We start from the raw sequence: 26205 nt of genomic DNA on the forward strand, positions 1-26205 counted from the left end.
AGACACAGAACAATTGCATTCACGTGTCTCAAAGCAGGCAAAAGAAGCACAGAAAGGAGATGGATTATTTTCTCCTCGGCTCAGATGATTCATACCTGGATTTCAGGAACGATAGGACCTTTCTCTGAGCAGGAACTTGCAAAAGCTGTCAGCGGGGATGGAGAGACCACGGGGTTGGGCCGGGCAAAGTTACTGAGGTCACAGCTCGGGATCTCGTTCTCCTCGTGCCTCATGACTATGGTTTCCATCACGAAGAAGCGGTCCCACGGCAGCCACAGTGTATGCTCCTGGGTGATGAAGGGAGCCCGCTCAAAGTGCAGGATAATGGAGATCCCACCAATGGTTACGAGATCGAAGCTGTTTTAAGAGATGGGATACAAAGTTAGTGCAAGCACCACCCCGCCTGTTTGTAACAACTCCCTAGCAAGGACCCCCAGAAAAATAACTGCAAGAAATATCATCAGCCACATTTTACGAGTGTAAAACCTACGGCCCAAAGAGGCTTTGTTTGGGTAAGAGCAAGTGGCAGAGGCAGGAGCACAAACTCAGCTTCTTTACATGTTGTCCTCATTTATATTAAAAACACACCCATCCCTTTTTTTGAGACAAAAGTTTATCTTTGTTAGTGATTTTCTAGTGTTATTTGACCATACATACTCACTTTTTTTTTTAAAAAAAAAGTGTTTATCACCCAAACGCAGTCACAGATTGGATCAATTCACACGATGAAATAAACGATTTGGAAAGTGGTTTCTCCGACACACCACCATATAAATCGCCTTGGCATCGCTGCTAACCCGACTAATACCTAATGCAGCCCAGGGAAGACGTGGAGCCCAGTCATGGATGCACCATGCTAGGCAGGTGGGAAGAAATGGACACCACGCAGGCAGCGTCTCTACCACAGCACCCCGCACATAGTCTTTTTCGACTCTTAGTCCTCCAGAGCAGGGCAGATAGATAACTTACTGCCTATGGTCTGCAACTTTGTCCTACGCTACCTCCAGCCAAGTGGCTTTTCTGCCTGCGTTAATGTTGGATAATATTATGTCGGGCTAACAGACAGCCCTCCAGAGCTGTATGAAAGGACGTTGCCTCCATAAGGAAAATATTCCTCCTCTTAACATAAAGATGTTGGAATAGGGTTTGGTGTTACTCTTAGATTTGCACTTACATTTCACATCTTGTCAGAGATGGAGAGTTTATGAAGTACCACAGGATGTATCTACTATGTATAGACTCAAAAAAGAGGTGTTAACTGTGAAAGGAAGAGATTTCAGCACAATTTGAAGACCTCTCGTTTTTACTTCTTTGTTGTTTTTTTTTCCTCAGTATCTATTCAGTTGTGTTGACAAATGTGTGTTTCAGAGGAAGACAGTTTTCTCATCCCTGCTTCTCGCTTTCAGTGCTTGGCACTAGTGTATGACATGGATTTTAAGCATGAGAATAAGCTCGCTGGCTTCAGGGGAGCTGCTCATGTGCTTAAGAGCCACGTGCTTAAGTACTTCCCTGTGCATGAGAAACAGCACTCTGACAGCCCACAGCCAGACTTGATGCACCTTGTAGTCACAAGGTAAGAAAGAAGCTGAAAAAAGTATTTAAAATTATTTTTAAAATTAATTATGAGGGCTTTCAGATTGGCTGAAAAAATCCCCAAGGAGCAAAACCGGGTAAGAACTATTTCTAAAAAAAAAATAATAATTCTTTGGCAAGCAATCGTTCAGGAGAACCTTTTTTTTTTTTTTTTTTATGGCTGATAGCTTGAGGTGCCATTTAGTAAATATAGTTATGAAAAGAAAGTTATTCAGGAAACAATGTTAAATTGAGTCCACGGGAGGGAGTGGAAAGCATTTTAAAAAGCTAAAGACATGTTTGTTCTACCACTCAAGTCGGGGCATCAGCTTCCCAGACCTACGGAGCTTGGCTCCCAACAGCCTGACGAGTAACTTGCTGGTCCTTGCCAGCAACGCTACGCAGCGTTTGCGCTTTGATGTGAGAACATTTTTAACAGTCAATTAGCATTTGGCAAAGTCCTTCAGCTGGGAGGGAGAAGCTTGCCCTGCATGAATCCAGGCGCTGAAAGGGGCAACGGGAGGAAAGAAACAAACATTGCAGATGACGCTCAACAAGTTTTTAGGCAAGTGGGAAAGAGATTTTATTTGGAAACGCCTCCGTTTCACTCCTCTGCGAACAATCCTTGGTTTCATTGAGCCTGGGTCAGGGATGGTAACCTGCTGAGGGGAAGCATCCTTGCCTCTCCTGCATCCCCAAAACAGGACGCGGGAGGGAAAGCATCCCCTCCACGTCAGGCTCCAGCAGCTGTGAAAACAGGGACAGGCAGCATCTTTTTAGCAGGCGCTGCTGCTCACGAGCTGTTTTTGCCAGAGTCACAGGGTGCAGCTTTGAAGTCACCTTGATGAACCGAACAAAAGCTAAAACCAAAACCCAACAGAAAAACCCAAACTGAAAACACCTTCCTCCCAGCTTCCCTTAGTGAAATTAGATTTAGCAAGAGCAAAAACGTCTTGGGATTGAAGGAATGAGATAATTTTATTTCTGGTTTTGCTGCTGATCTCTGATGTCTTTTTTATCACTCTAAAAAATCATACTTGTTGTACAGTCTTATTCTTCTGTTTGTCTCAAAAGACTCTGGAGAGACAGGCCGAAGAAGGAAATTCTCTATTTATCCACAAAACAAGCTTAAAAAAAAAAACCCAAAAACCAAGAAAAGTGTAACGCTTTCTCATCTCTTCGCTCTGGAAGTCCATATATTTGGTCTTTCTGAGAGAGCCATGTCAAAGTTGCTAAATGTGATGGCAGGTACACAATACTGAAAGTCTGGAGACTTTCCCGCTGTTTTATTAACACTATGCTTACAACAACGGAATACTGAGGACTTGCAGCCTTTATAAACTACCAGTTTAATCAAATTTAATTCTGTATTTTAAAATGTGGTTTGCACCAATACTTTGATCCATCTATGAACTTTGCTTTACAGAGAAACCATACGTGCAAGAGAGTGGTTTTAGATCTGTCATTTTCTCTCCATGCCTTGTTACCTGAAAAAAGTTTGTGTCCCAATAATTAGGCTAAAAGCACACGCAAGCCTTGAAGTTATCAAAGTTTTGCTCAACGTAGGATCAGGATTTCACCATTAGAGGCTGTATCTGAGTACTGTAATAGGAGTGAAACCTACTTGCAGAGACTTGTGAACCCACTTACAGGGGTGGAATATTCAGTGTACTGCCATTCTGAAACTGAAATTTTACTTACAATACTCATTTTGAAACTTGGTCACGCCAAAAAACCCCACAAAACCCAAACCTGAAGCAACAAAATCAGCTTAGGAACCAATCTAGCTAAACTGATGCAATTCTGTCTTTAATCTCCCTTACTTTAAAAACACAGTTATTGCCCTGCTATCAATAAACTGATTTGCTAAATCAGTTTAAGGCAACTCAGTGCACCTTTTCAAGAACAGATATTCCTATGGTGAATATGCCAAATAATAAAGGCAGTGAGTTTTATGCCGTTATCTCATAACCCTTGGAACAAGGTAATTCTTGCATGCGCGTTCCCATTTTTCATCCAAACCAGAGTGACACCAAAGATGGTCCAGTGACCCAATACGACTGCGCCCTGCCACGGACCGGGAATGCGTGCAGTCTGCTACTGCAGTTCAGGAGGAGTCACTTCTTGCTTAAGAGCATCAACATCTTAAAACAAAGTGCCTCAATCACATGAAAACTGCACTGTGAAAAAGCTGATGAGAGTCACGGTCTCTTCAGAAAATTACCGAGAACCATCAAAACACAGAATAGAAATTATAATAGCGATAATTCCTTATGTGATTTTGAAAGTGCTTTACACATAGTATTTAATAAATGCTATAACAATCAGTAAAGAAGGCAGGTAAATGTTATCTCCCTTTCACAGGCTGGTTGGCTGGCCCAGGAAGGTTAAGAGATGCATCTAATGCTACATGATAAATCAGCAGCCAGACTAGGATTAGAAATAAGGGGAAGTGTTTTATGCCCTGACAATTAAAGTTTGAATGCTCTTAAAGACTCCAAGGTAATTTTTAGAAGACCTCACCCCTGAGGAAGTCGCTGGATTCCAATACTCTTTAAGAGACGGGCTTTCACTTGTCCATTTGTTACCTCCAGAGCACACAGACGCACTGCTGTGCCCATTCATTTGAGAAAATATCTGCATGTGTGGCTCGGGCAATTTCGGAAGGTATTTTTATGACTCAAGAGACTCAGAAGTGCAACTGGACAATTTACTGAATGTCAGTCGTGCGCCAGACCTGCACAAGGTTTCAGCAGATTGATTTGAGGGGAAGGCGAAGACAGAGAAATCAGAAGAGCTGACACCAGGCAGTCTGGGCTTAGAGTGACCACCAGCAGCTGCCGACAGAAATCCCAGCTTCCAGATGAATCCCACTCGGTCACACATTCCCGCGTCCGAGACAGCGGATCTCTCTCATTTTTTATCCCTTGGAGCTGAGGATCTGTCAGGGGCTGAGTCAGCAAACCGCAGCACTGAGCTCCTTGAAACTAATTTGAGTTCTGAAGGCTGGCAGCCGGCCACGAGGAACCAGCGGCCCTCTGCAGACTGGTGGAGCATACTGATGCTCCAGCCGCATTGCTTTCGGCCCTGGGTCCCCTGCTTGGCTGGAAGTTGGGGAGGACGTGATGTGGAAGGAACATCCCTGGCTTCAGATGCCAATAGAAGTTGGTTTACATCAAGGGGGGGATTTGCCTTTCACCACCCAGGAACTGGAAAGAAAAAGTTATTCAAATATTACAGAGGTCTGGAGCTTGGATAGCAGTGCTCACCTCTGTGATGTGGTCCTGTTTCAGCAAGAGCTGGACAGGCTGGAAAGAGAAACCTTATGAAATTCAATAAGGGCAAGTGTAGGGTGCCGCACCTGGGGAGGAATAACCCCATGCACCAGTACAGGTTGGGGGGTGACCTGCTGGAGAGCAGCTCTGCAGAGAGAGACCTGCGAGTCCCGGTGGGCAACAGGATGACCATGAGCCAGCCATGTGCCCTTGTGACCAGGAAGGCCAATGGCATCCTGGGGTGCATCAAGAAGAGCGTGGCAAGCAGGTCGAGGGAGGTCATCCTCCCCCTCTACTCTGCCCTGCTGAGGCCGCACCTGGAGTGCTGTGTCCAGTTCTGGGCTCCCGGGTTCAAGAAGGACAGGGAACTGCTGGAGAGGGGACAGCAAAGGGATACCAAGATGATGAGGGGACTGGAACATCTCTCTTAGGAAGAAAGGCTGAAGGATTTGGTCTCTTCAGTCTGGAAAAAAGAAGACTGAGGGGGGATCTTATCAATGCTTAGAAATACTTAAATGGTGGGTGTCAGGAGGATGGGACCAGGCTCTTCTCAGTGGTGCCCAGTGACAGGACAAGAGGTAACAGGCACAAACTTGAACATAGGAAGTTCCACCTCAACATGAGAAGGCACTTCTTTCCTTTGAGGGTGGCAGAGCCCTGGCACAGGCTGCCCAGAGAGGTGGTGGAGTCTCCGTCTCTGGAGACATTCCAAACCCGCCTGGACGCGTTCCTGTGCCACCTGCTCTGGGTGACCCTGCTCTGGCAGGGGGTTGGACTAGATGATCTCCAGAGGTCCCTTCCAACCCCTGCCATTCTGTGATTCTGTGATTCTGTTTAGCTTACTGGTATGTTTGCTGCCTAGAGGTGAAGTTTAAGATAAAGCCCCTCTGTTCTAGGTACAGCACAATTACAAAACAAAGAGATGGTCCCTTCCTCAAAGTACTTGTAATCTAAATGAAAGATTACACACCGTAGTTGGGTGTTGTATATATGACAAGGGAAGAGATGAAAAAAACTTTATAGCAGTCATTATTGTCCAGGAATTTTGCAGGCAAATTTATGTGTTCTAACAGACAGAGATTTTGTGCTGGTCTACACACAGCAATGTGATCTTGAGAGTGCAGTTTGGATCTCACTTTGACGCAAAGTAGATTCGAAAAGGTTGACAGAGATACTCAAGAGCATAAATGTGCAAGACTTTCTCCTTTTTCCAGTAACACCGAAGCTACTGGCAATACAAAGGCACCAGCTTCAGAGGCATCCTTTTCCAAAGGAGATCACTACTTTTCCAGGAATGCCTCTTTATTACTTGTATTTTAATGTCATATCATCCAAGAGGTGGAGCATCACTCTGAAAGCCTCCTAGTCACCACCAGCGTTACAGAAGGTGCAATGAACCCCCGAGCATGAACAAGGCAGCACTAAGCACACGTTGCCAGCACGTTACTCTCTTTCATTATAATTCTATCAGCCTCTCTGGCCAAGTCAAACCTTTAATGAAAGTTGTGGATTGGAGAGGTGCTAAAATCTATAAATCCTCTCCCAAGTGCTAGTGGTTAGTAGTCAATACATAGAGCATGTGCAGCTGGAACCCCTTATGTTTCATTTTTTTGTTCTTACAAGAAAGGGAGCCAATTAGCACTGACAGACAAAAGATAAGATGAAAGACATTCCCAATTTGCAATGCTTTTGTTTTGGTTGAGCGTGATTGCTCAGATTTTAAGCACTTGTCTCTAACACAACCATAATCTTAATGACTTCTTCATAATCATTTCAACATGAATTAGCAAGAACAGAGCTGTTGGGAGCAGGAGACATCTTTTCTTTACGTGCGTGGGCACTGCATTGCACAATTGTTGGCTAAAGATTATAGGTGATATTGCGATGTTAATAACAATTAATAAAAATAAGACTAGACTGACTAGACTAGACTAGACTATTTCAGCTGGAAGGGACCTACAATGACCATCTAATCCAGCTGCCTGACCACTTCAGGGCTGACCAAAAGCTAAAGCATGTTATTAAGGGCATTGTCCAAATGCCTCTTAAACACTGCCAGGCTTGGGGCATCGACCACCTCTCTAGGAAGCCTGTTCCAGTGTTTGACCACCCTCTGGGAAAAGAAATCCTTCTCATTTCCAGTTTGAACCTCCCCTGGTGCAGCTTTGAGCCATTCCCACACGTCCTATCACTGGATCCAAGGGAGAAGAGCTCAGCACCTCCCTCTCTATGTCCCCTCTTCAGGGGGCTGTAGGGAGCAATGAGGTCACCCCTCAGTCTCAGTTCTCCAAACTAGAAGAGCCCTCAGCTGCTCCTCAGAGGACCTGCCTTCCAGCCCTGTCACCAGCTGTGTTGCCCTCCTCTGGACGCATTCAAGGACCTTCTTCAATGGTGGGGCCCAGCACTGCACACAGTGCTCGAGATGAGGCCGCACCAATGCTGAATGCAGCAGGACAATCTCCTCTCTTGACCGGCCGTGCTGTGTTTGATGCACCCCGGGATGGGGTTTGCCCTCTCAGCTGCCAGGGCTCACTGCTGGCTCCCGTTGAGCTGCTGCCCACCAGCACCCCAGACCCCTTTCTGCCGGGCTGCTCTCCAGCCGCTCCTCTCCCCGTTTATACTTGTGCCTGGCGTTACTCCATCCTAGATGTAGAATCCGGCATTTGGACTTGTTAAATTTCATCCCACTAATCATAGCCCAATGTTCCAGTCTATCTAGATCCCTCTGCAAGGCCTCTTGTCCCCCAAGAGAGTCAACAGCACCTCCCAGTTTGGTATCATCAGCAAACTTGCTAATGGTGCATTCAACTCCTGCATCCAGACCACTGATAAATATACTGAACAGGACTGGCCCTAAGACTGAACCCTGAGGAGCACCTCTGATCACTGGTCACCAGCCAAATGCATCCCCATAACAATTAACAGTAATGCATCAACACCTTCAAAATGCATCAACAATAAATATGCTCTTGGAAGGAGTTTCTCTTTAGTGTTGATGGTAATAATGCCGTAAGTGCTGCTTGAACACTGTAAATCCTATAAAGACACCCTACCTGCCGTCTTGTCGGCTGATTGTGTATCCAAAAAGAGGATTGTTGACAAAGCTGATGTTCACTCCAACTAGAGGGGTCCCATCTGCTGTCATCACCTGGCCTCGAATCACACATGCGTGCCTGCAAGGAGAAAAATGGTAAGACATAGTAAATCTGTTGACAAATTCAGGTTTTTCCTCTACTTCTGTGGCTGGGAATCCTATGGATTAGAAAGCCCAGGCCCTTATGTTCTGGAAAGCTGGGGGCCATGTTGTGTGTCTTGATGGTGGGATGCTGCTCTTGAAGACTTTCTCAGGAGTTGTGTAAGAAGATTCAATACCTAGAATAAGGTTTACTTTTATCCTACTCTTGAAAAGCAACTGCTGCAGCATATACTTCATTAACTGTGGACTTCTCTAGTGTTCGCCACATCACTTTGGAATTTGCTATAACCGAGTCTCACAGTGTCTTGACAATATCGCCCTAATTAAGGGCAAAGCAAATTTTAGAATCAAATGGAACACAAACCTACCAAGCACCGCATGGACATGCTTAAGGCAGAAAAGCCACAGAAACACCCTGACCAAGGCTTGACGGCTCATTTCTTCCACGCTTGGGAAAACCACGACAGATAATTTGCTAGGTTCAGATAGCTTCCCTACAAAGTGCTCGGGGAACTGAGCATGCTAACAGGACAGGCTTTTTCTTCCCGTCTTCTTTCCGAGTTTGGTAGATTGCACTATTTTATAGGCTACATCTATTCCAATTACTCTATGCTCTGTAATGTGCTCTTTTATCTAAGGATTTCAAGGATCTTTACAAACATTGATTAATACTGCAAGATAGGTATTTTACAGAGAGAGGAAATAAAGCACAGAGTGATTCTCAGTTGTCCAAGGTCAGTCAGAAAATCTGCAGTAAAGCCAAAGACAGATTTTCTAGGTTCTTATTCCAAAGTCTGTTTCCAGACCTCTAAGTCATTACTACATTGCTACCTTAGGAGCTTCCTATAAAGACAAAGCATCACACGTCTCTAAGAGTGTCTGAACCCAATTTTTGGCTGAAGGTAACTATTTTTCTGAGCTGCAAGAGCAAATTGTGGTGTCAGCGTGCTAACGTGACCCAGTGAGTGATTTTCCTAACTGCTGTCCTGCTGCAGAGCAGAGATTGAAAGGCAACGTTTCTACAGGTGCAGGACCAGATCTCAGCTAGACTAAATCATCCCAGCTGCACTCGCTACCTACCCACTTCAAGTGAGAAATGTCGCTTTACTGGTTCACTGAGGCAAAGGATGAGATCTGCAGTGTTTTGTGAAGATGATTTCATAAACATGGATCATCAGGGAAAGATGAAGTTATTTTCTTACAGTCCACCTAAAAATCTGATATTGTATAATGCAACGAGATAAAGTAGAACTTCATGTTCTATGGTATGAGGTTCAACAAGGCCAAATGCCGGGTCCTGCACTTGGGACACAACAACCCCATGCAGCGCTACAGGATTGGGGCAGAGTGGCTTGAAAGCAGCCCGGCAGAAAAGGACCTGGGGGTGTTGGTTGACAGCCGGCTGAATATGAGCCAGCAGTGTGCCCAGGTGGCCAAGAAGGCCAACAGCATCCTAGCCTGTATCAGGAATAGTGTGGTGAGCCGGACTAGGGAAGTGATCATCCCCCTGTACTCGCCACTGGTGAGGCCCCACCTCGAGTACTGCGTTCAGTTTTGGGCCCCTCGCTACAAGAGGGACATTGAGGTGTTGGAGCGTGTCCAGAGAAGGGCTACAAAGCTGGTGAGGGGCCTGGAGGACAAACCTTATGAGGAACGACTGAGGGAGCTGGGGTTGTTTAGCCTGGAGAAGAGGAGGCTGAGGGGAGACCTTATCACCCTCTACAACTACCTGAAAGGAGGTTGTAGTGAGATGGGGGCTGACCTCTTCTCCCTGGTGACAAGTGATAGGACGAGGGGAAACGGGTTCAAGTTACGTCAGGGGAGGTTTAGATTAGATATTAGGAGACATTTTTTCACTGAAAGGGTTATTAAACATTGGAATAGGTTGCCCAGGGAGGTGGTGGATTCACCATCCCTGGAGGTGTTTAAAAAAAGGGTAGATGGGGCACTGAGGGACATGGTTTAGAAGTGGCTCTTGTCAGGGTAGGCTAAAGGTTGGACTCGATGATCTTAAAGGTCCCTTCCAACCTCAACAATTCTATGATTCTATGATTCTATTTAAAAAGGGCTGCACTATTTGTATATTCCACAGTACAGAAAACAGACCATTTGTCGGGGAGTCTTAAATAAAACTCCTACTGATCTAAATGGAGAGCTCCAATATTAACAAAAATTGCCGAAGCGTTACCAGAATGTGTCGGCAATCTAAAATGTGACTGCATTCATATACAATTTTAGAATGGGCCACAAGAAAAGGAGATAATGGAAATTATTTTTCTGTCACTGAGTATCCTCTGATATATCATCACTGACTTGTTAGAAGTCATGTTGGAAAAGACTTGAGCCCAGCTCTGGAGCTAATAATGCTCTTCATACTTTTATTGCTTCTTCCATTGAAGGCTCTAATTCAGCTTTCCATACGCTACAAATTTAAGATAATATTCTGGTACGGCATTATGCACATCACACTCTAACAGGCAGGCAAAGCATAACTCAAAGGGTGATGATGCCATGGAAGATGCTTGGCAAGATGTCAATGCTTGGAATAACCCCATTGAAGTCAACAGGTCACCAACTGGAGTGAAATTTTGCACAAGGTGAGTGTGTCTAACCATGTGTCTGAGCTAAGAGCAGAAGCAAGGCCGTCTCTTCCCAGATTTTTCCATGATCCCCTCCACCTGCCCCATCTCCTTTTCCATCCTTTAGAGAGAACTGACAAAGGGTTTGAAACTGTTTTCCCTCAGCTTCTCACCGAATGGCTGCACATTTTGTGAAAGGCGAGGAATCACCACAGACTGCTGCAGGAAGACTAAGACCTGAGTGTGAGGGACCCGGTATTCTGAATTACTGATAACATACTGAAGCCAACACTGGGACTAGGAATGTTTTAAAATTCTTGAGAGATAAGATCATACATTTTTGTGAACTAAAAAGAATACTTCCGCCTGTTGCTTCTTCTTTCCAAGAGTTAAAAGCAACCAAAGGACAAAACACAACATGTTGCAGATGTCTCTCCCGCTGTCCTACATAAAACACATGTCCAAGCAGTTGCAAACTTCTAAGTAATATTGCAAGCACTTTGGCCTCAATCCTCAGCTCATCTTAATGGGGGGATGTGCTTTATATCAGCAAGCATCTGGTCCATTACATATCACTGACAAGTATTTTTTCAATAACAAGCACCAGCACAACATGGACCAAGAAAGAGCTTCCTCTCGCCTTGGCAGCTGTAACAAATGCATTTGAACTCCCACCTTCCAGGAAGAGACTCGGTTCCCATTCTAGACGATGCTTTGCAGCACTGCACTCCATCTACGTGCTGACTAACTCGGATCACGCCAGCACCTCGTCTCAGAGAAGCAGCTCGTCAGCAAGGCCAGCTGCATCCACCATCCTCCCGAGGACTATAACAATAGCTTTATTCGCATGCTATAAGGAAAGATGTTCCCACAAAGGGGACATCTTTCCCAAACCACAGCGATAAAAAGAAGCTGGAGCAACACACAGAAACCTGAATTCGGTTAAAACCAGGGGGGATGGACACTGGAGGAAAACCAAAGCCCAGACTCTGCCTGATTAGAGTCTCAAATCTTCTCCTTCCCTGGGTGACAAAATTTGCTCCGCTTGGGAAAAACGGTTAATACAGTGCGTTGGAAGCAGCTGGCTTCTCTAGTGTCAAGATGTCCTTTCTGGAGGCAAGATCGACTACCCACAACACATCGAGCCCCCCAGGAACCTGGTTAATGCTAATTTAGTCAGCCATTTCCTTCAGAAGACCTTGGTCTAAATGCAATTACACTGCAAACAAGTTAAGTGGTACTGCTAAGACGCTCAGCTCCGCTAGAAGGTCTCCCAATATAGTTACATAAAATTATCTCTCATGTTAATAGAAGAGATTTATTCCATCAGTCTAGGCCTGCCAGTTCAGAGTGTTTTCCGCAGTTGAACACAATTGAATTTCTCATAGCCAGAGCCTCATCTTCCCATTGAATTATTAAAAGATTCCACCTATTGCCTCTGTTTTCTGGCTTATTTTTGTTAGGTTTGTTTCCTTCACTACTTTTACATGAGGCTGCATGGATTCTTGTTTTACAGTGAAAAGCAGTCTGCTCTTTTCTTCTTCAATTAGACTTTTCCTTTCTTTTCTTCCTCTTTTAAAAAAAAAAAAAAATTGTCCATAAAAGCTTCCCTGAAAGACCAAATCATTGTAAAAATGCTATCTAGAATGCCAGATAGCATATCAGACAATTTTAGACCACCGCTTTCTGAAGTCATTCTTTATTTCCTAAGAAATTAAATTAAGCCTTCCTGGTAAGATCTGGGCCACAGTGGCAAAACAGACAGGGATGCACCGATGGCTTCACTTTCCCATTGCTCAGATATAAAGAAAGTTTGACAAAAAATTCAAGCAGACAAAACCAGCTTTAAAACAGAAGCCAGAAAAGGAAATTCCCAAGAAGCCATTTCACTTTATGGGAGTACATTAAAGATTTTTCTTTAATACTGATTCTTATCCAATGGCTCATAACTTCGACATTGGCCCTTCCAATACTTATTCATAGATGTTTTCTGCTGATGCTGCACTTGGCACCGGGAAATAGACAAAAATACTGCTTCTGCTAAACATTTTCATTGGGAAAAGAAAATTCCATGCATCCTAACCTCGCTTTTGCCACAAGAAATGTATATTCTTTCCTTGACTGAGGATAGGCGTCATGGGAAACCTCACTCCAATGAATTTCTGCAGCTCCTCAAAATATTTCCACCGTAAGTCATTGTGCCTTTTCCTCTGAAGGTTTCAGATGTGTGGAGGTGGTTATCATGACTGCTTAGCCTTCCTCAGTCAAATTATTATTAATAAGTATTTTAATTTGACACTATAAATCTCTTCATCTCTTTGGACATACCACTTCCATATTTTATTGGTATATGTGTACTTACACAACACATATGTGTATATGTATGTCTGTGTGTATATAGATAAATATATATCTATATATATATATATATACGGGATTTATCCTTCTTCTCTGGGCAAAACTTCAACAGAGCCTCATAGACTGAAAATCCAGAAAGTTATTACTCATTGGGAAGAGCGTTATTAACGAAATTAGGTGATCTCAGTTCCGTTTCTTCCTCTGCTACAGACTGGTGTGTGACACTGGTCATGGCTAGTCTGGGTCTTTGTACTCCACCTGCAAAATAACACTTGAGGCACATCCCCTCCTTACAGAGACATTAGAAAGATAATAGTAGTAATCTGCTAATCCTTTGCATAGGGATTTTTAATTCTCATGGCACTTCATCTGTGATATGCTCAGACCTTGCTCGTAAGTGCCTATAAATACAGTCATTTGTTACAAACACAATCTCAACGGCTTTAGCTGCTGTGACCTTTTTTCTTGATAATAACACAGGATGAAGCAAAATGTACCTCGTCCATTCTGGGTTGAATGCACCTGTCTCATGTTAGACACCCCCAGGGCAGTCAAGTACTAGGATAGATAGAAAAATTGGTAGAATGCCAGGTAAAAGCTAAGGGCATCGTGATCAAACACATGGACACAGAGAAAATGCCTGAGTTGACAGATGAAGGACAAAAGAAGAAGAGGAAACAGCAGAAAATACAGACCTTCAAGTACATTGCTCGTGGCAGTATTTCCCTCAAAGGCTGTCTGTAAGAAAAAAGACCTGCCCACTTGCCTCTTAACTGCACAGAAAAAAGTCCTAATATTCTTTTCTTGATCTGAGTCAGTCCCTGCCTGGCTTCTTTCGTTCAGTTTAGCTGTAGGAAAAGCTTAAACTTGAAACCTACCTACTGATCTTAGCTGCCATCTGAATTAAGGAATTAAAGTTAGGAAAAAGAATGGAAAAGATCCTGCTGAAGAGTTCCTTGTTAAACAAGAAAGGCACACAAATGAAAAAAATGGAAATTAAAGAGTAGTCATCCAGGAAGATCCCCCACACCACCACGGATAGCACAAGTGAGTTTCTGAAAGGGTTTGGCACATGTTGGGCAGCTGGGATACCAATCGTTAATTAGTCTGAGCAGAGAAGCTCTCCAATAAGGGGAGCACCAGAATGCCAGGGTCAATCTGACAAAAGGACTAAATGCGCTGACATTCGACCAAGTCCCAAACGGGGACTTGCTAAACTAGCGCTGGCAGATGTGGTTTGCCACAGATCCTGCCACTCAACCTTCTGAGCAGCTGATGGAGTGGGAGACCCAGGAGAAAAAGAGTGGATGATGAAGTGCAAAGTTTATAGAAGCTCTGACCGGGTTCAATAAGAGAAAGTCAATTCTAAGTTGTCTGCAGCAAGAAACAGTATCTGCTCTGTTTGTTTAACCTACTCAGTGAAGCTGTTTGTAAGGTCTCATCACTGAAGGGTCAGGAGATGCTGATGATTCTTCCTGTGGGTATGGCCCTTAACTGTTAACCTTTTGCAGGAAACCTTCTACAGTCTTTTAGATATTCTTCAAAACACACAGTAAAGCCAATGGAATGAAATGCTCCAGTGAAAACCCATTACTTAAATTGTCCTAAGAAGGATGTGACTAATGAAGTTGGTATTTGAAGTACAGAGGAAAGAGCTTATTAATCAAGATTTACAATAATACTTCTAGATGCAGATTTTTATTCCTGTTGTCTCCTCAGAGACTAACCTCACAGTATCAAAACAGTGGGTCTTCTTCACCTGATATTTTTAGTATTCATCGGCAAGATTGGTTTTCTGACCAGCTGCCGTCCAGTTTCTTGAGCTCCCCCCTGCATGCATCTGCCTGAACTCTTCTCCATGAAGACTTACAAACTGATAGTTCAGAAGCCTCCTTTGGCATCATCTTTGATAGTGATATTAGTGACTGCTAGTTGTAGCTCCTCAAAAGGGAAAAGAAGGCATTTTTATTGTGTGACAGTTCAGTAAAAACATGCAGCATCATTTTAGCATGACCTACCACTTCTAGAAACCCCACGATCGAATGATCATTGGTCTCAAAACACTTCCCTGCTGGCTCCATTCCTGAAAGACTCAGGCCCTTATTGCTTTGAAAACTTCTCCCAAGATCTGAACCTCATTCGCCTACTTGATATATGTCTTTTTTCCTCCTTATGAAAGCACAATCTTCCTCTCTGCTCTGCCAAGCAATCTGGCCACTGTTGGAAAGAGATGCCACTTCTGCCGTCCAAAACATCTTGGGTCTCTATGCCTCATTGACTCACGGTTTTTGCATCCCAAGATTTCTCAGTTGAGCTATAACAGGAAGGTGGGAGGATAAGGGAAGGCTGCTTAGCAAATAGGAAATAAAGAGGAAAACCCGCTGATGCTGCTCTGTGAAGACTGGCTCCAACTATAATATTTAAGTGAAAGTATGTTAGAACAGAGTTTTATAGCAACTGCAATGCATAATAGAGTTGTGCTGCGCTGTACTGCAAATTTTCAGCAAAAAATTCTTTTATTCACAATGTGGTTCACTAAGTCGTGCTTTAAAAGTTGATGACTCCTTCCTTTACTCCAGTACAACCAAAGAAACACTCTCTTGCTTTGCGCGAGTTCTCAAAGAAACAGAATCACACTCCTGGTTTTTCAGGTCTGTAAAATCCAAGCCAAGCGTTCAGTAGCTCGTAAGGCACAAGACAATTTTTCCACCTAATACTGAATTATGCTCATTTCATAATTTTTCGGAAGTGATCCTATAACCATTATTTCTATGAGAGGTACGGACTTTATGATGTAATAACTTTCAGAGATGAATAATGTATTCTTGTCAAGTCTTCACAAAAAATGTCTGCAGAATGTACCAGTTCTGTATTATCCCAGTATTTTACGTCTGGTATTTATTTTGTAAGCTGTGGCCAGGTAGTCAGCTCTGCAGAAGACCCAAAATAAAAGCAATTCCTACCAATGAATTTGAGGCACCAAAATTGAGCAGAACAGAAGGAAAAATACATTATTTCCAGGTTAATTATAAAAGGAGCTCTCTTTTTGATGATCATAGGGAAAGTTCTTTAACTACATATAAGCTGTCTGATAGCTTTGTAACGATCTGAAGGAATTAGGCAAAAAAAATGGTTCAATAAAATACATAAGATTTTATGATTGGGATTTTGAAATTGCTTTTTTATGTGGGAGGTTTCGACCAATTTAGCAAGTAAATGTCACATTCAAAGGACAGACGCTTCCTGATATATTGCAAAGGGTTGAAAACCCTACGTGGACTCAGCTGTTGGCATCCGACGGCTGGAGGCGAGTGCCCCAAAGCTGATCTGGCAAGGCAGAACCTCACCCCACCAGTGCCAAGCCAAGAGGATGAGCCCACACCAGTTTCCCCTGCAGGTTTCAGTGGGAAAGGAGATTTTGCACTGAGGTGGACAAGGGGTGCTCAAGCTCTCCACTCTGGTCTGGGGTCAGTAAATCTCCTCAGAGGCGAGGCAGCAAAGAGCTTGGGGCAGAAAGCTCCAGCTTTTTGGAGAATGAACATGCTAGAGTCTCACGTGAGAATCATTACAGCAGTGAGCCGGTGTTTAATTTGAAGAAGCCTTATGCAGTAATGCAATAATGAAATCTCTCTACTAAATGGGATGTGCTGTTTCCAGCGACGTTATTATACTGAATGAGGCTACTGACTCAGCTCAGAGTTATCACACCAGACGCGACCATCAACGAGTAATGTAAAACAACGGGCACGTGGGCTGCTCCTTCTTTCAGAGGAATGTACCTTGGATATTGAATAAATGTTAATGAAATATCTATGTGCCAGATCCAAGAGAATACATCAGCATCTATACCGTAGTTTAGACCCCTAAAACCAAATGTGCACGTCAGCACCTGCGTAACCCGGGAGGTACTTAACTCGTTGGTTTTGTTTTTCTGCTTGGGAGTTTCCAAGGCTTGAGTTTTGCTTTCTGCACCCTCCAAGAGCTCCTGGGTATGCAGGTATCCCCCGAGACCTTTTACTCCCAGGTACAGGATGGTGCAGCATTTATATCAGCTGCCGCGCCTGATCCTGGAAGCAAGCCCAAATCACACTAGGAAGATCCTACTCAAGGGTTTGTGCTGGGTAATAAATATCCAACGTTTTTTTTAATATTTGCTAAAACCTGCAACCCCAGTTTCTCTAATGACTGCACACAGGACTTCCTTCTACTGCCACGTGTGAAAGGGGAATTTAATTACGTTACGATTACACTATCTATGTTATGGAAAGAAACAGGAAAACGGGTAAGAGCTTTGCTTTCATAGACTCCTGTGGGTACAAACTCCACAAAGTGGATGTAAGTAGCTGCATATATTGTGCTAGTTCATTATACGGAAATAAAGCCATACTCAACTCAAAAAATCACTTGAAGCTGAAATAATGCTACAGCATATAATTTAAAATCAAAAGAAAAGGGCAAACATTGAAAAGGCATATATTTATATATGTCCTGTACACTGAAAAGGTAAGTTTTAAAAGTATGCTTTCTTGTGTTTAAAAGAAATAATTACCAAAATAAAAAATGCTACGTCTTTGAAAATTCCTCATTATTCTTCTATATTTCAAATAGCTCTGATTTGTAGCTAATAAGTAGTTCATTGAAGAAGAAAGCAACAAAAGCAGAACTATGCGTTTGGAAGACAGTAACTCTGGGAAGGAGAGAGTTTGAAGAGGTGCTATGTTATCTTGGTTTAAAATATGGAAAAATATGACCTTGTTCTCATCGAGGTAGGTACTGTGCTGTGCCAGGAGTGCTCACTCGCAGGAATGCCGGATGGTGTCTAATATCTATGCCACAGTCTTAAACAGATGCAGCATTTATCTTCCAAAGCTGTCCTAACCTGCGGAGCTGCTGTGCTCCAGGAGCTCCTGCATCACCTCCGGGGTAACCTGCACTTCAGTAGGTGCATCCAACCCAACGGAGCCGTATCCTGCTGGAGCTGGGCCAGAGCCATGGGCTGGACCAGCCAACTCGGGAGAAATCATCAGCAGAAAGCCACACCTGGCGAGTTTGCGTTTTTTGACTTCTAGCTTTGTCTTCAGCTAGAGAAGAAGCGTTTCTTAATTCGCTGTACCCAAATGACACCAGGAGTCTTGAGGGAAAAGTACAGAAACGACAGAGCACTTTGGTTTCTCTGTGAAGGAAGCTCAGGAAGATCTGCGGGGGTGAACCTGCAGCCCTCCAGATGTGGGAAGAAATGAGTGAAAGGAAAAGAGAATGTGCTTTGAATGTCTTCCTTCAATGATACTAAGATATCATCATAATATTCTTCAAAATCACTCAGAATTGAGCCAAATAGACTACCAAAGCATTTTGAAAGGCAATTTGATCCTCCCCTATTCTCTTACTTGTTCTTTGGCCATGGTCAATACTCACAATTTTGGTTTTGATGGGGCCTGGGATCGATGCAGTTTAACTGTGACAATAAAAACCATCCCTTTATTTATTTATAGTAAAATGGATTTATAGCAAAACGGATTTATAGCATACCTGTCTATCTTAGCATCTAACAGTGCTTGTGTAACCCCCCCAGCTGGATCAGTAAGGTACGTTGTACAGCCCGGCACACAAAGAGATGGAGCGACTTGTTTACAGATACCTTGTCACTCAGTGGTGGAAAAAGAAACGTGCAAATTTAATTCTGATCATAATTTTAAACCATGAAAACTTACTACTGTTTGTACTTAGACTACTGACCTGGGGGCAATAAGGGACTAGTCTTGCAGCTGATAGTCTTGCTGCTCTCTGATGTGTCTTTATAACTCAGCTGGTTATTTCTAGCTGCCCATGTAATTGGGATGGGTTAATATTGCTGGCAGCAAGTAAATATATGCAACCTGTCCCAAAAAAGAAGGGGTATAAAACACACCTACTTAAAAATCGCCTGATTTCTTTTTGAATATTCCTGACAAAAATGCCAATTCTGCACATGGTTTTCTGAGGTACTTTAATCCTATGCCAAGATTTAACATGAAAGACCCCGTGCATCAGGACTTTTCCTGTTCTTGCAATTTTCTGACACTGTCCCTCAAGAAAGAACAAATATATCAGGTGTCCTACTTGAAAGTCAACAACTTGACACCACTGCATCTTGTGCTGCTCCTTACAGTGATGGACAACTAGGAATGGCTTAAAAATACAAAGCAAACAGCAAGAGTAAGTGGTTTCAAAATCAATACAAGAACGATCGAGTAGCAGAAGAGTACTTGTTATCTGTTCATCAAAATGATGTGAAAAGACATTCTGTGCATTCAGAATTTAATTTAGCTACTTGCTTTATCATCATAAACACTCATTTCAATATGGACAATGATTATTTTTTCTTCCCAAACATGAATAATATATAATTGCTGGTATTTTGGAGGAGACAAGGTCTTTACCTTTATCCATCAGGGTAATTTATCATTGTCTTTCTTTTTCTTCTGCAGTGGTGAGAGAGCTTGTCAGCTCAGCTTGTTCTTAAAAAGCTGGAGCGTAATTCAATAATAAATTCACTCAAAGGCTAGCTGTCATGAGGCATTCACTTATTTGTATCCATTAGGTGATCTGCACTGCTGTTCTCTCTAAAGGGTAGCTAGGCTGCGTTTCTGAAGCCCAGGAAATATATTGCACAGATATTCAGTCATCTCCTTCACACTGCTGCCACTTCTGCAGAGGTCGCGCAGGAACGCAACTCGGCTGTGGCACCCCCAGGGGTGATAATCAGCCAGCCACGACCTGGTAAAGTTCCGCGGAGTACGTTGTGGTTCCAGAAATCCCTGGCCTGAATGATGAGTGTGCCTGTGCCACAGGTGTCTCTGCAGGACAACAGATGCGCAGGACACAGAGGTCCACGTCACCTCTGTGTTGCCTGCTTATGGGGGACTGCCCACAGCAAGTGGCATGGATCTAACCCCAATCCTACCCCACGAGGATGATGACGCTGGGACAGAAAGATGTAGGACGTCCCGTGGCCAGCAATCTACAGTCCTGATCTACATTGAGAAGGAGGCGGCTTCATGAATCACAGCAGCAGCAACGGAAGGGAGAGGGCTGTCCTAAGGCAGGATGTTGGAGCCCTCCATCAGAACAAAAAGATCACAGAATCACTGAACGGTTCAGGTTGGAAGGGACCCTAAAGATCATCTAGTTCCAACCCCCTGCCACAGGCAGGGACATCTCACACTAGACCAGGCTGCTCAAAGCCCCGTCCAACCTGGCCTTGAAGATCTCCTGCCCTCTCCTGTTGGACAAGCTATTAAGCCAGCAGCTGGAAGGAGAGATGAAAACGGCTCATCTTGCCCCCAGCTGCTGCTCTGATCTTCATGGAGACACCGAGCAGTTCCTTGGATAAGAGGGATATTATCACCTGTCTGTTGTAAAAGCAACCGGAGGAGACTGACCAGTGAGCACACTACTGAGGACACGGCATATCCACACGTGCAAATACAGTCAGTCTCATTTGCCCAGACTAATTGGGTCCCAGATGGTCCCAGTCCATGCTCCTCCATGGAGCTGTCGCTGTCTGACCACTGCTGAAGCGCTGCCATTTCCAGGGTGACAAAAGAGCTGTTTTTAAAGGTTCAGCTTCCAAGGTGGTGGAAACAGACAATTGAAACTACAAAGAGAAGCCAAGTAAGCAGAAAACACTTGCAATGGTGATTTTATCCAGATCTATAGGATCTTTAAGAGCTAACGGGAACGTGTGATGTCTTTTAACATCCCAAAAGAGTAATGGCATTTTTAGCAACCTAACAGACCGATGAGCCGGGACTGCGTGCTGTGATGCTGTCTCAGGGGAAAACATACCTTCTGCTGAGGTCCTTCACTGTTATTTGTAACCGCTCTTGTGATGAGTCAAGATATTTACCTTGAGAGATGCCATACAATCACAGCTTGAGGTGACGTATCTGTAGACCACACTTAGTGATACACACCCTCTGGCAACCTCATAAATCATCCCTATCTCTGTATAATTCTTTGTGTTAACTTAAATGGAACAAGGAGCCCCATTTATTAATTCCACTGCAGTTAATGAAGAGCAATCATTAAAACCCTTCCTATTGATTTGAGTCTTCACATTCCCCTCACTCTAGTAATCTATATGCCAGATAAACATTTCTGCTAGCAGGTGCTCCTTTTGAATCACGAATCTTCCTTCAGCAGGACATCTACAGATGGTTAGTGACTCCTTCCTACATAGAGATATACCATCAGACCTGTGAAACACGTGTAACTCCTGTAGGAGTTTATCTGGCCCTAAATGACACAGGCTTTCGCTGGTCCTCTGCTGGCACTCCCAGAAACAAATTCACTGTATAAATTAGAATTTCCCATTATTTTCCCCCACCTCTGTGTGCTGCTGAATGCAAGCAACCTTTAAAGAGAAGTTGCAATTTTTTTTTTCATCATACATGTGTGAAGACTCTTATAGTTCTTCAGTTATATGGAAAAGTTCACTAAACACGGACTTGCGTCTACCAAAACTCTCTACCTGTCAGAACAGACACACATGGATCTGACAGCAGAGTCCTCTGTGGAAAGCTGAGGAATTGCAACCCTAAATGTATCAGAAAAACGAAACTGTGAGTGTAATCTATTTTATATTTTGAGGCCTGATTTTACATCTACAAATCACAACTACTGACAGCAGAGAATTCACTGTGCTAACACTTAGTCCAGAGCCTGGATTGTTCAGTATCCAGAACCTGCAATCTTCAGAATGCTGACGAAGTACAAGAGTTTGCGACATAATGAGCGTGTCGTGGTTTAACTCCAGCCGGCAACTAGGACCATGCAGTTGCTCACTCACTTCCCTCCCCCTGAGTGGGGCAGGGAGAAGAGGGAGAAACAGAAAAAAAAACAACCAACTTGTGGATTGAGATAAAGACAGTTTAACAGAACAGTAATGGAAAAGAAAAAAAAAATGGTAAAAGAATATATAAAATTGTGACACAATGCAATTGCGCACCACCCAGTGACCAATTGCCCAGCCCGTCCTGAGCAGCAGTCGCAGATTCCTGCCCCCTGGACAACCCCCATTAATATCTTCAGCTCTTTTGAGACCTGTAACAGTCATACTATAGATTGTAAATATCATTCTAGTTTCCCTCCCTTTTGGCTCTGTCAATGGAAGAAGTTCTGCCATTGGTGTTTACTAGATACTTCTGGAAATGACAATCACTTGAACTGGAAGAGCCCTGATGAACGGATGGCTTTCACTCCTTGAAATAAGAGAAGGCAATTGCCCATGCGCATTGGGAGGGAAGCATCTTGTCTTACTGGCTGGTAGGACGTTGCAGATGAAGAGACAGTCAGTAGAATTACATCAGCCACAAAATTCTTCAGATACCCACTTCCCTTAGACAGTTTCCATGTTCTGCATCTTGCTGCCATTCCACATCTTGCCATGGCCAAGTGGCTCCTGCTTCACCTCTTACTGAATGAGAACCAAAATTCACTTACCCTCCTTCAAAGGGATTGTCTCCTGGGATGACGTGAGTGCTGTCCTTGCCAATCAGGAACTTGATCCTGTCGTAGAACGAATGCAAGCTCTGCTGGATGACAGGGGCTTGTGTCTCCTGGATGATATCCAGGGGGTCTGGGGAGCCCAGGCACAGCGCGTTGACGTGGCACAGTGGCTGCAAGCAGCAGTCTGGGTCCATGCAATCCACCAGGCCATCTGCAGAAGGGTAAGGAAGATTTAGAGCTATGGTAACACAGAGTGTTGCAGACTTCAGAGTGAAAGAACTTCTTCCAACGGAGAAATGCACATAGAATAAGGCATGTTTCCTTAAAGCCCCAATAAAGAACCTCAAATATGCATTAATATGTGTATATATAAAACCATACGCAAACACATGAGATTAGAAGCTAAAAAAAACATGTTTGAGGTTGGTTCTGGGATAAGCCATTTCACATCTCAATCTCTCAGACAACTCCAGAGCCCCAGATGGTGGGTTTTTTTCTGTGCATATACTAATGGCTTTTGTACATCCATCATGTTTCCTCTACAAACCACAGGCACATTGCATCATATCAAATCTATTAGGGTCACTTTTAGCAGGACTAAATAGTAAAGAAAGCCACGGTTTCAGAGAGATCCATGCATGCGACCCACTGAAGATTCTGGCTAGACAGATGAGAAGGGAGATTTTGCTGGGAAGGTTTGGTCTCTTTCGGCTTTTGTCACCTTTATTCCACGCAGACACAGAGTAACAGATGACCTCCAACTCTCAGGATACAAATCTTATACTTTCAGCACCACTAAATTAATAATAACAAGAAGAAGAATAGCGGCGGACGTGCATGAGAAAAGCTTGCCGAGTGTACTCTAGTAAAATGAGTATTTGCTTATCTGTCAAGTCACCAAACACAAAGCCAGTCCCGATTTCCCCTCCCACAGCCTCAGCAGCGTTCCTCAGTTCATTCTGAGATGCCACTGCTCATTGCAAACAGCTTAGTAAAAAGCGGTGACGGGAAAGGAAATCCAAAAAAAAGCTCAGAAGAGTTTTGATGAAGCATCACATTTAGAAATCAAAGTTGGTAGCATGTAGGAGAGATGGATTTTTGAATCAGATAAGGGAACTGGATGTTTTTGTTCCGGGGTAATGGGATATGGAGCCCTTCACTTCCAACTCATCAGTTTAAGCACGACGCTTTGATAGGGAATGAAAATTGTTACCATGTGAGGGCTGTTCAAAGACCTACGTGAAATGAGCAGCTGGTCTCAGTGTAGTTGCTGGGAGCTCTACACATCAGAGAAGCCACCACCTTTACAGTCAGCATCCTTCTGACGGTTTCAGCATAAAGGCAAGAAATGAATGTGCGTGGAGAGCAAAACTGTCCTGAGAGGTGGGTCTCTCCTGAAGCGGGATGAGATTTGGAGTTGTCAGGATAATGTATTTTTTATTTCAAAGAAACGGTAAATTAAAACAAGCCCATTTGTTATTATTACAGATCATGAGCTTCAGTTTCATCCCACTTATACTAGTATGAATTAGAAGTCCGTTCACTAATGTTGTTCCCATCACTTTGAATTTACTGTAATATAAATAGGATGAGAATCTGATCTGTTATTATTGCTGTAGCACTTAACGACGGCTTACGTGTCATCGTCCAGGATTCTGTTGAGATATACCTGTGCCCTTCTTGGAAGATTTTAGTGCCATAAAACATCACTGGCAACATCATTTCAAGTGGTTTCCTATACACGGAAAACTGAACAAAAAGCCTGTCCAGCGTTCCCAGAGCTTCCAGTCTACGTGTGGGTCGAAGTGCAATGAATATCTGCCCCACGTAGATGCACACACTCACACTGAGTCATTTTCACAAGTGCCCTGCACCTGCCATTAACGATAATGGCAGCAGTGTTAGATTAGCAAAAGGGCTTTAGAAAAATCCCATCCATTATCCTTACCTCTGTCTGTTCTGATATCTCTACATCTTTATAACTCCTTGCAAAATCGCCACAAAAATTTATCAGCTCGGGCACAAAACCTACCCATCTGCCTTTTCTCTTGATGACTAGTGATAATGAAAAAGAACTAATTACATTTTATTTGCCTATTAAAAAAATGACTTGCTGCAGACGATTAGGCCAGTAGGATTCTGGAAGGTCAAATCTCAGATGGAGTTTGAGAGATCGTTCACAGAATAAAGACCTGCACAGATGTGATACGCTTATCCATAGCTACCTGATAGAAAACAAAAGAGACGGAAAAGAAACAACAAACCAGCCCTGTTACTATATCGACTCTAGTTTCAAGCAAGATAAAATGTTGTCATTTTCTCCCACACATTAATAATGTTTTCTAAGGCTACAGACACTCTGCTGAGAGGACGGAAAACCAGCTGGACCATACCTCTTCATTACCCTGCCTTTATTCCAGGCATCAGAAACGCTTTTTGGGACCTGAAGCTGCAAGACAGCAAGGAAATGTTGCCTTTGCAGGAAACAGTAGATAAATGTTTGAAAAACAGATGCACAGGACAATGTTTTGTACAGGTGGGAATGCCAAGGACTCATCTGCAGATAAGCCTTTCAACTAATGTGTTTCAGGCCTGTATGGAATAAGTTGGGGGTAATTACACCAGAGAGGTTTGTCACTGACATCCTAAAGCCATTAAGGTCCTCAAGAGCTGGAATGGGGTTTAGCTACTCAACTCCCTCTAATATCAACAGCAATTTCAGGGCAAAGCACGTCTTCAGCTTAGAAAATGTAAAGGCCATTTTTATCTGAGACGTGGAGAACAGCAAGAGTTAAGTTAAAAAACAGATCATAAATAGTGATGTCACCATCTGAATATTGTTTTCTTGTCTTTTTTTTTATTGTGTGGTCCACAAGCGATCCAAGTGGCGCCCTACAGCAAATTTTAAGGAAATATAATGAAATTGTACACATCTATGCCCTGAGATCTCTCACTGGATCCATCAGAAGAGTAAGGATAAAGTGACATTGTCAAGAAGCTCCCTACCCATGAAGAGCGAGGCGTTCAGGGACCTGCATGGATTAATAGAAAATAAAACCAGAGCAAAATAAAACTCACGCTTTAATGGTCCAAAGAGACAAAACTAAATGTGGGAAGCCAGCCCCAGCAGCTAAGGAAACTACAACAAGGTATGACCCCACAGAACAACATGAAGTCATAATACAAAACACCTTTGAAATTTATAAAGCATCAAGGTGAATCCTCCTCAGAACACATCGCAAAATTTTCGGAGAGAGGTAACAGAAGGAGGTGAACACGGGATCAGTGGATTCTGCACCCCAAGTTTTGCAGCAGCAAAGCCACAGAGAACCATGATCTGTGTGTGGATTCCCAACTCCAGTAGGTCCCAGCGCGCAGATAAGCAGCACAGTAATTTCTCAGTTATGGCCATGTTTATACAGCTCTCGGTTTTAAAAAGTGGCTGTTCCCTTATTCTACATATAGCCATAATATGACCATGGCACTTCAGACCAGAGGACAAGTGTGTTGCTGAATTATCTCCGTGCAAGGTTGAAAGTCCTGTGTAGATGGATTACGGTACTTAATATGCTTTAAGGTCAAAGATGCTACTACGATCAGCTTGTCTGACCTCTCATATACAAAGGATGTTCATTTTTTTCCCCCAGAACTGGATTAAAGCCTGTCGTTTAGAAAGATATCTCTTATATCAAAGACAGCTGGTTACAGTGAGTCCACCACTTCCTCTGGTAAGCTA

General features: G+C 43.4%; 1 protein-coding gene across 12 annotated transcripts in view; it reads right to left on the minus strand.

Annotated features, from left to right (window-relative positions):
• The window catches only part of TENM4 (teneurin transmembrane protein 4), a 530696-nt gene that overhangs the window by 76228 nt on the left and 428263 nt on the right, over positions 1-26205 (minus strand). For all 12 annotated transcript variants that reach the window (XM_074572381.1, XM_074572380.1, XM_074572379.1 and 9 more), the window contains 3 exons: positions 22464-22680; positions 7901-8020; positions 96-357 (listed from right to left, as the gene is read on the minus strand). In XM_074572381.1, the coding sequence (XP_074428482.1) occupies positions 96-357; positions 7901-8020; positions 22464-22680 (599 nt within the window). The remainder of the gene's footprint in view (positions 1-95; positions 358-7900; positions 8021-22463; positions 22681-26205) is intronic.

Source organism: Larus michahellis, chromosome 1 (assembly GCF_964199755.1).
Source record: "Larus michahellis chromosome 1, bLarMic1.1, whole genome shotgun sequence".
In the NCBI taxonomy this organism is placed as follows: domain Eukaryota; kingdom Metazoa; phylum Chordata; class Aves; order Charadriiformes; family Laridae; genus Larus; species Larus michahellis.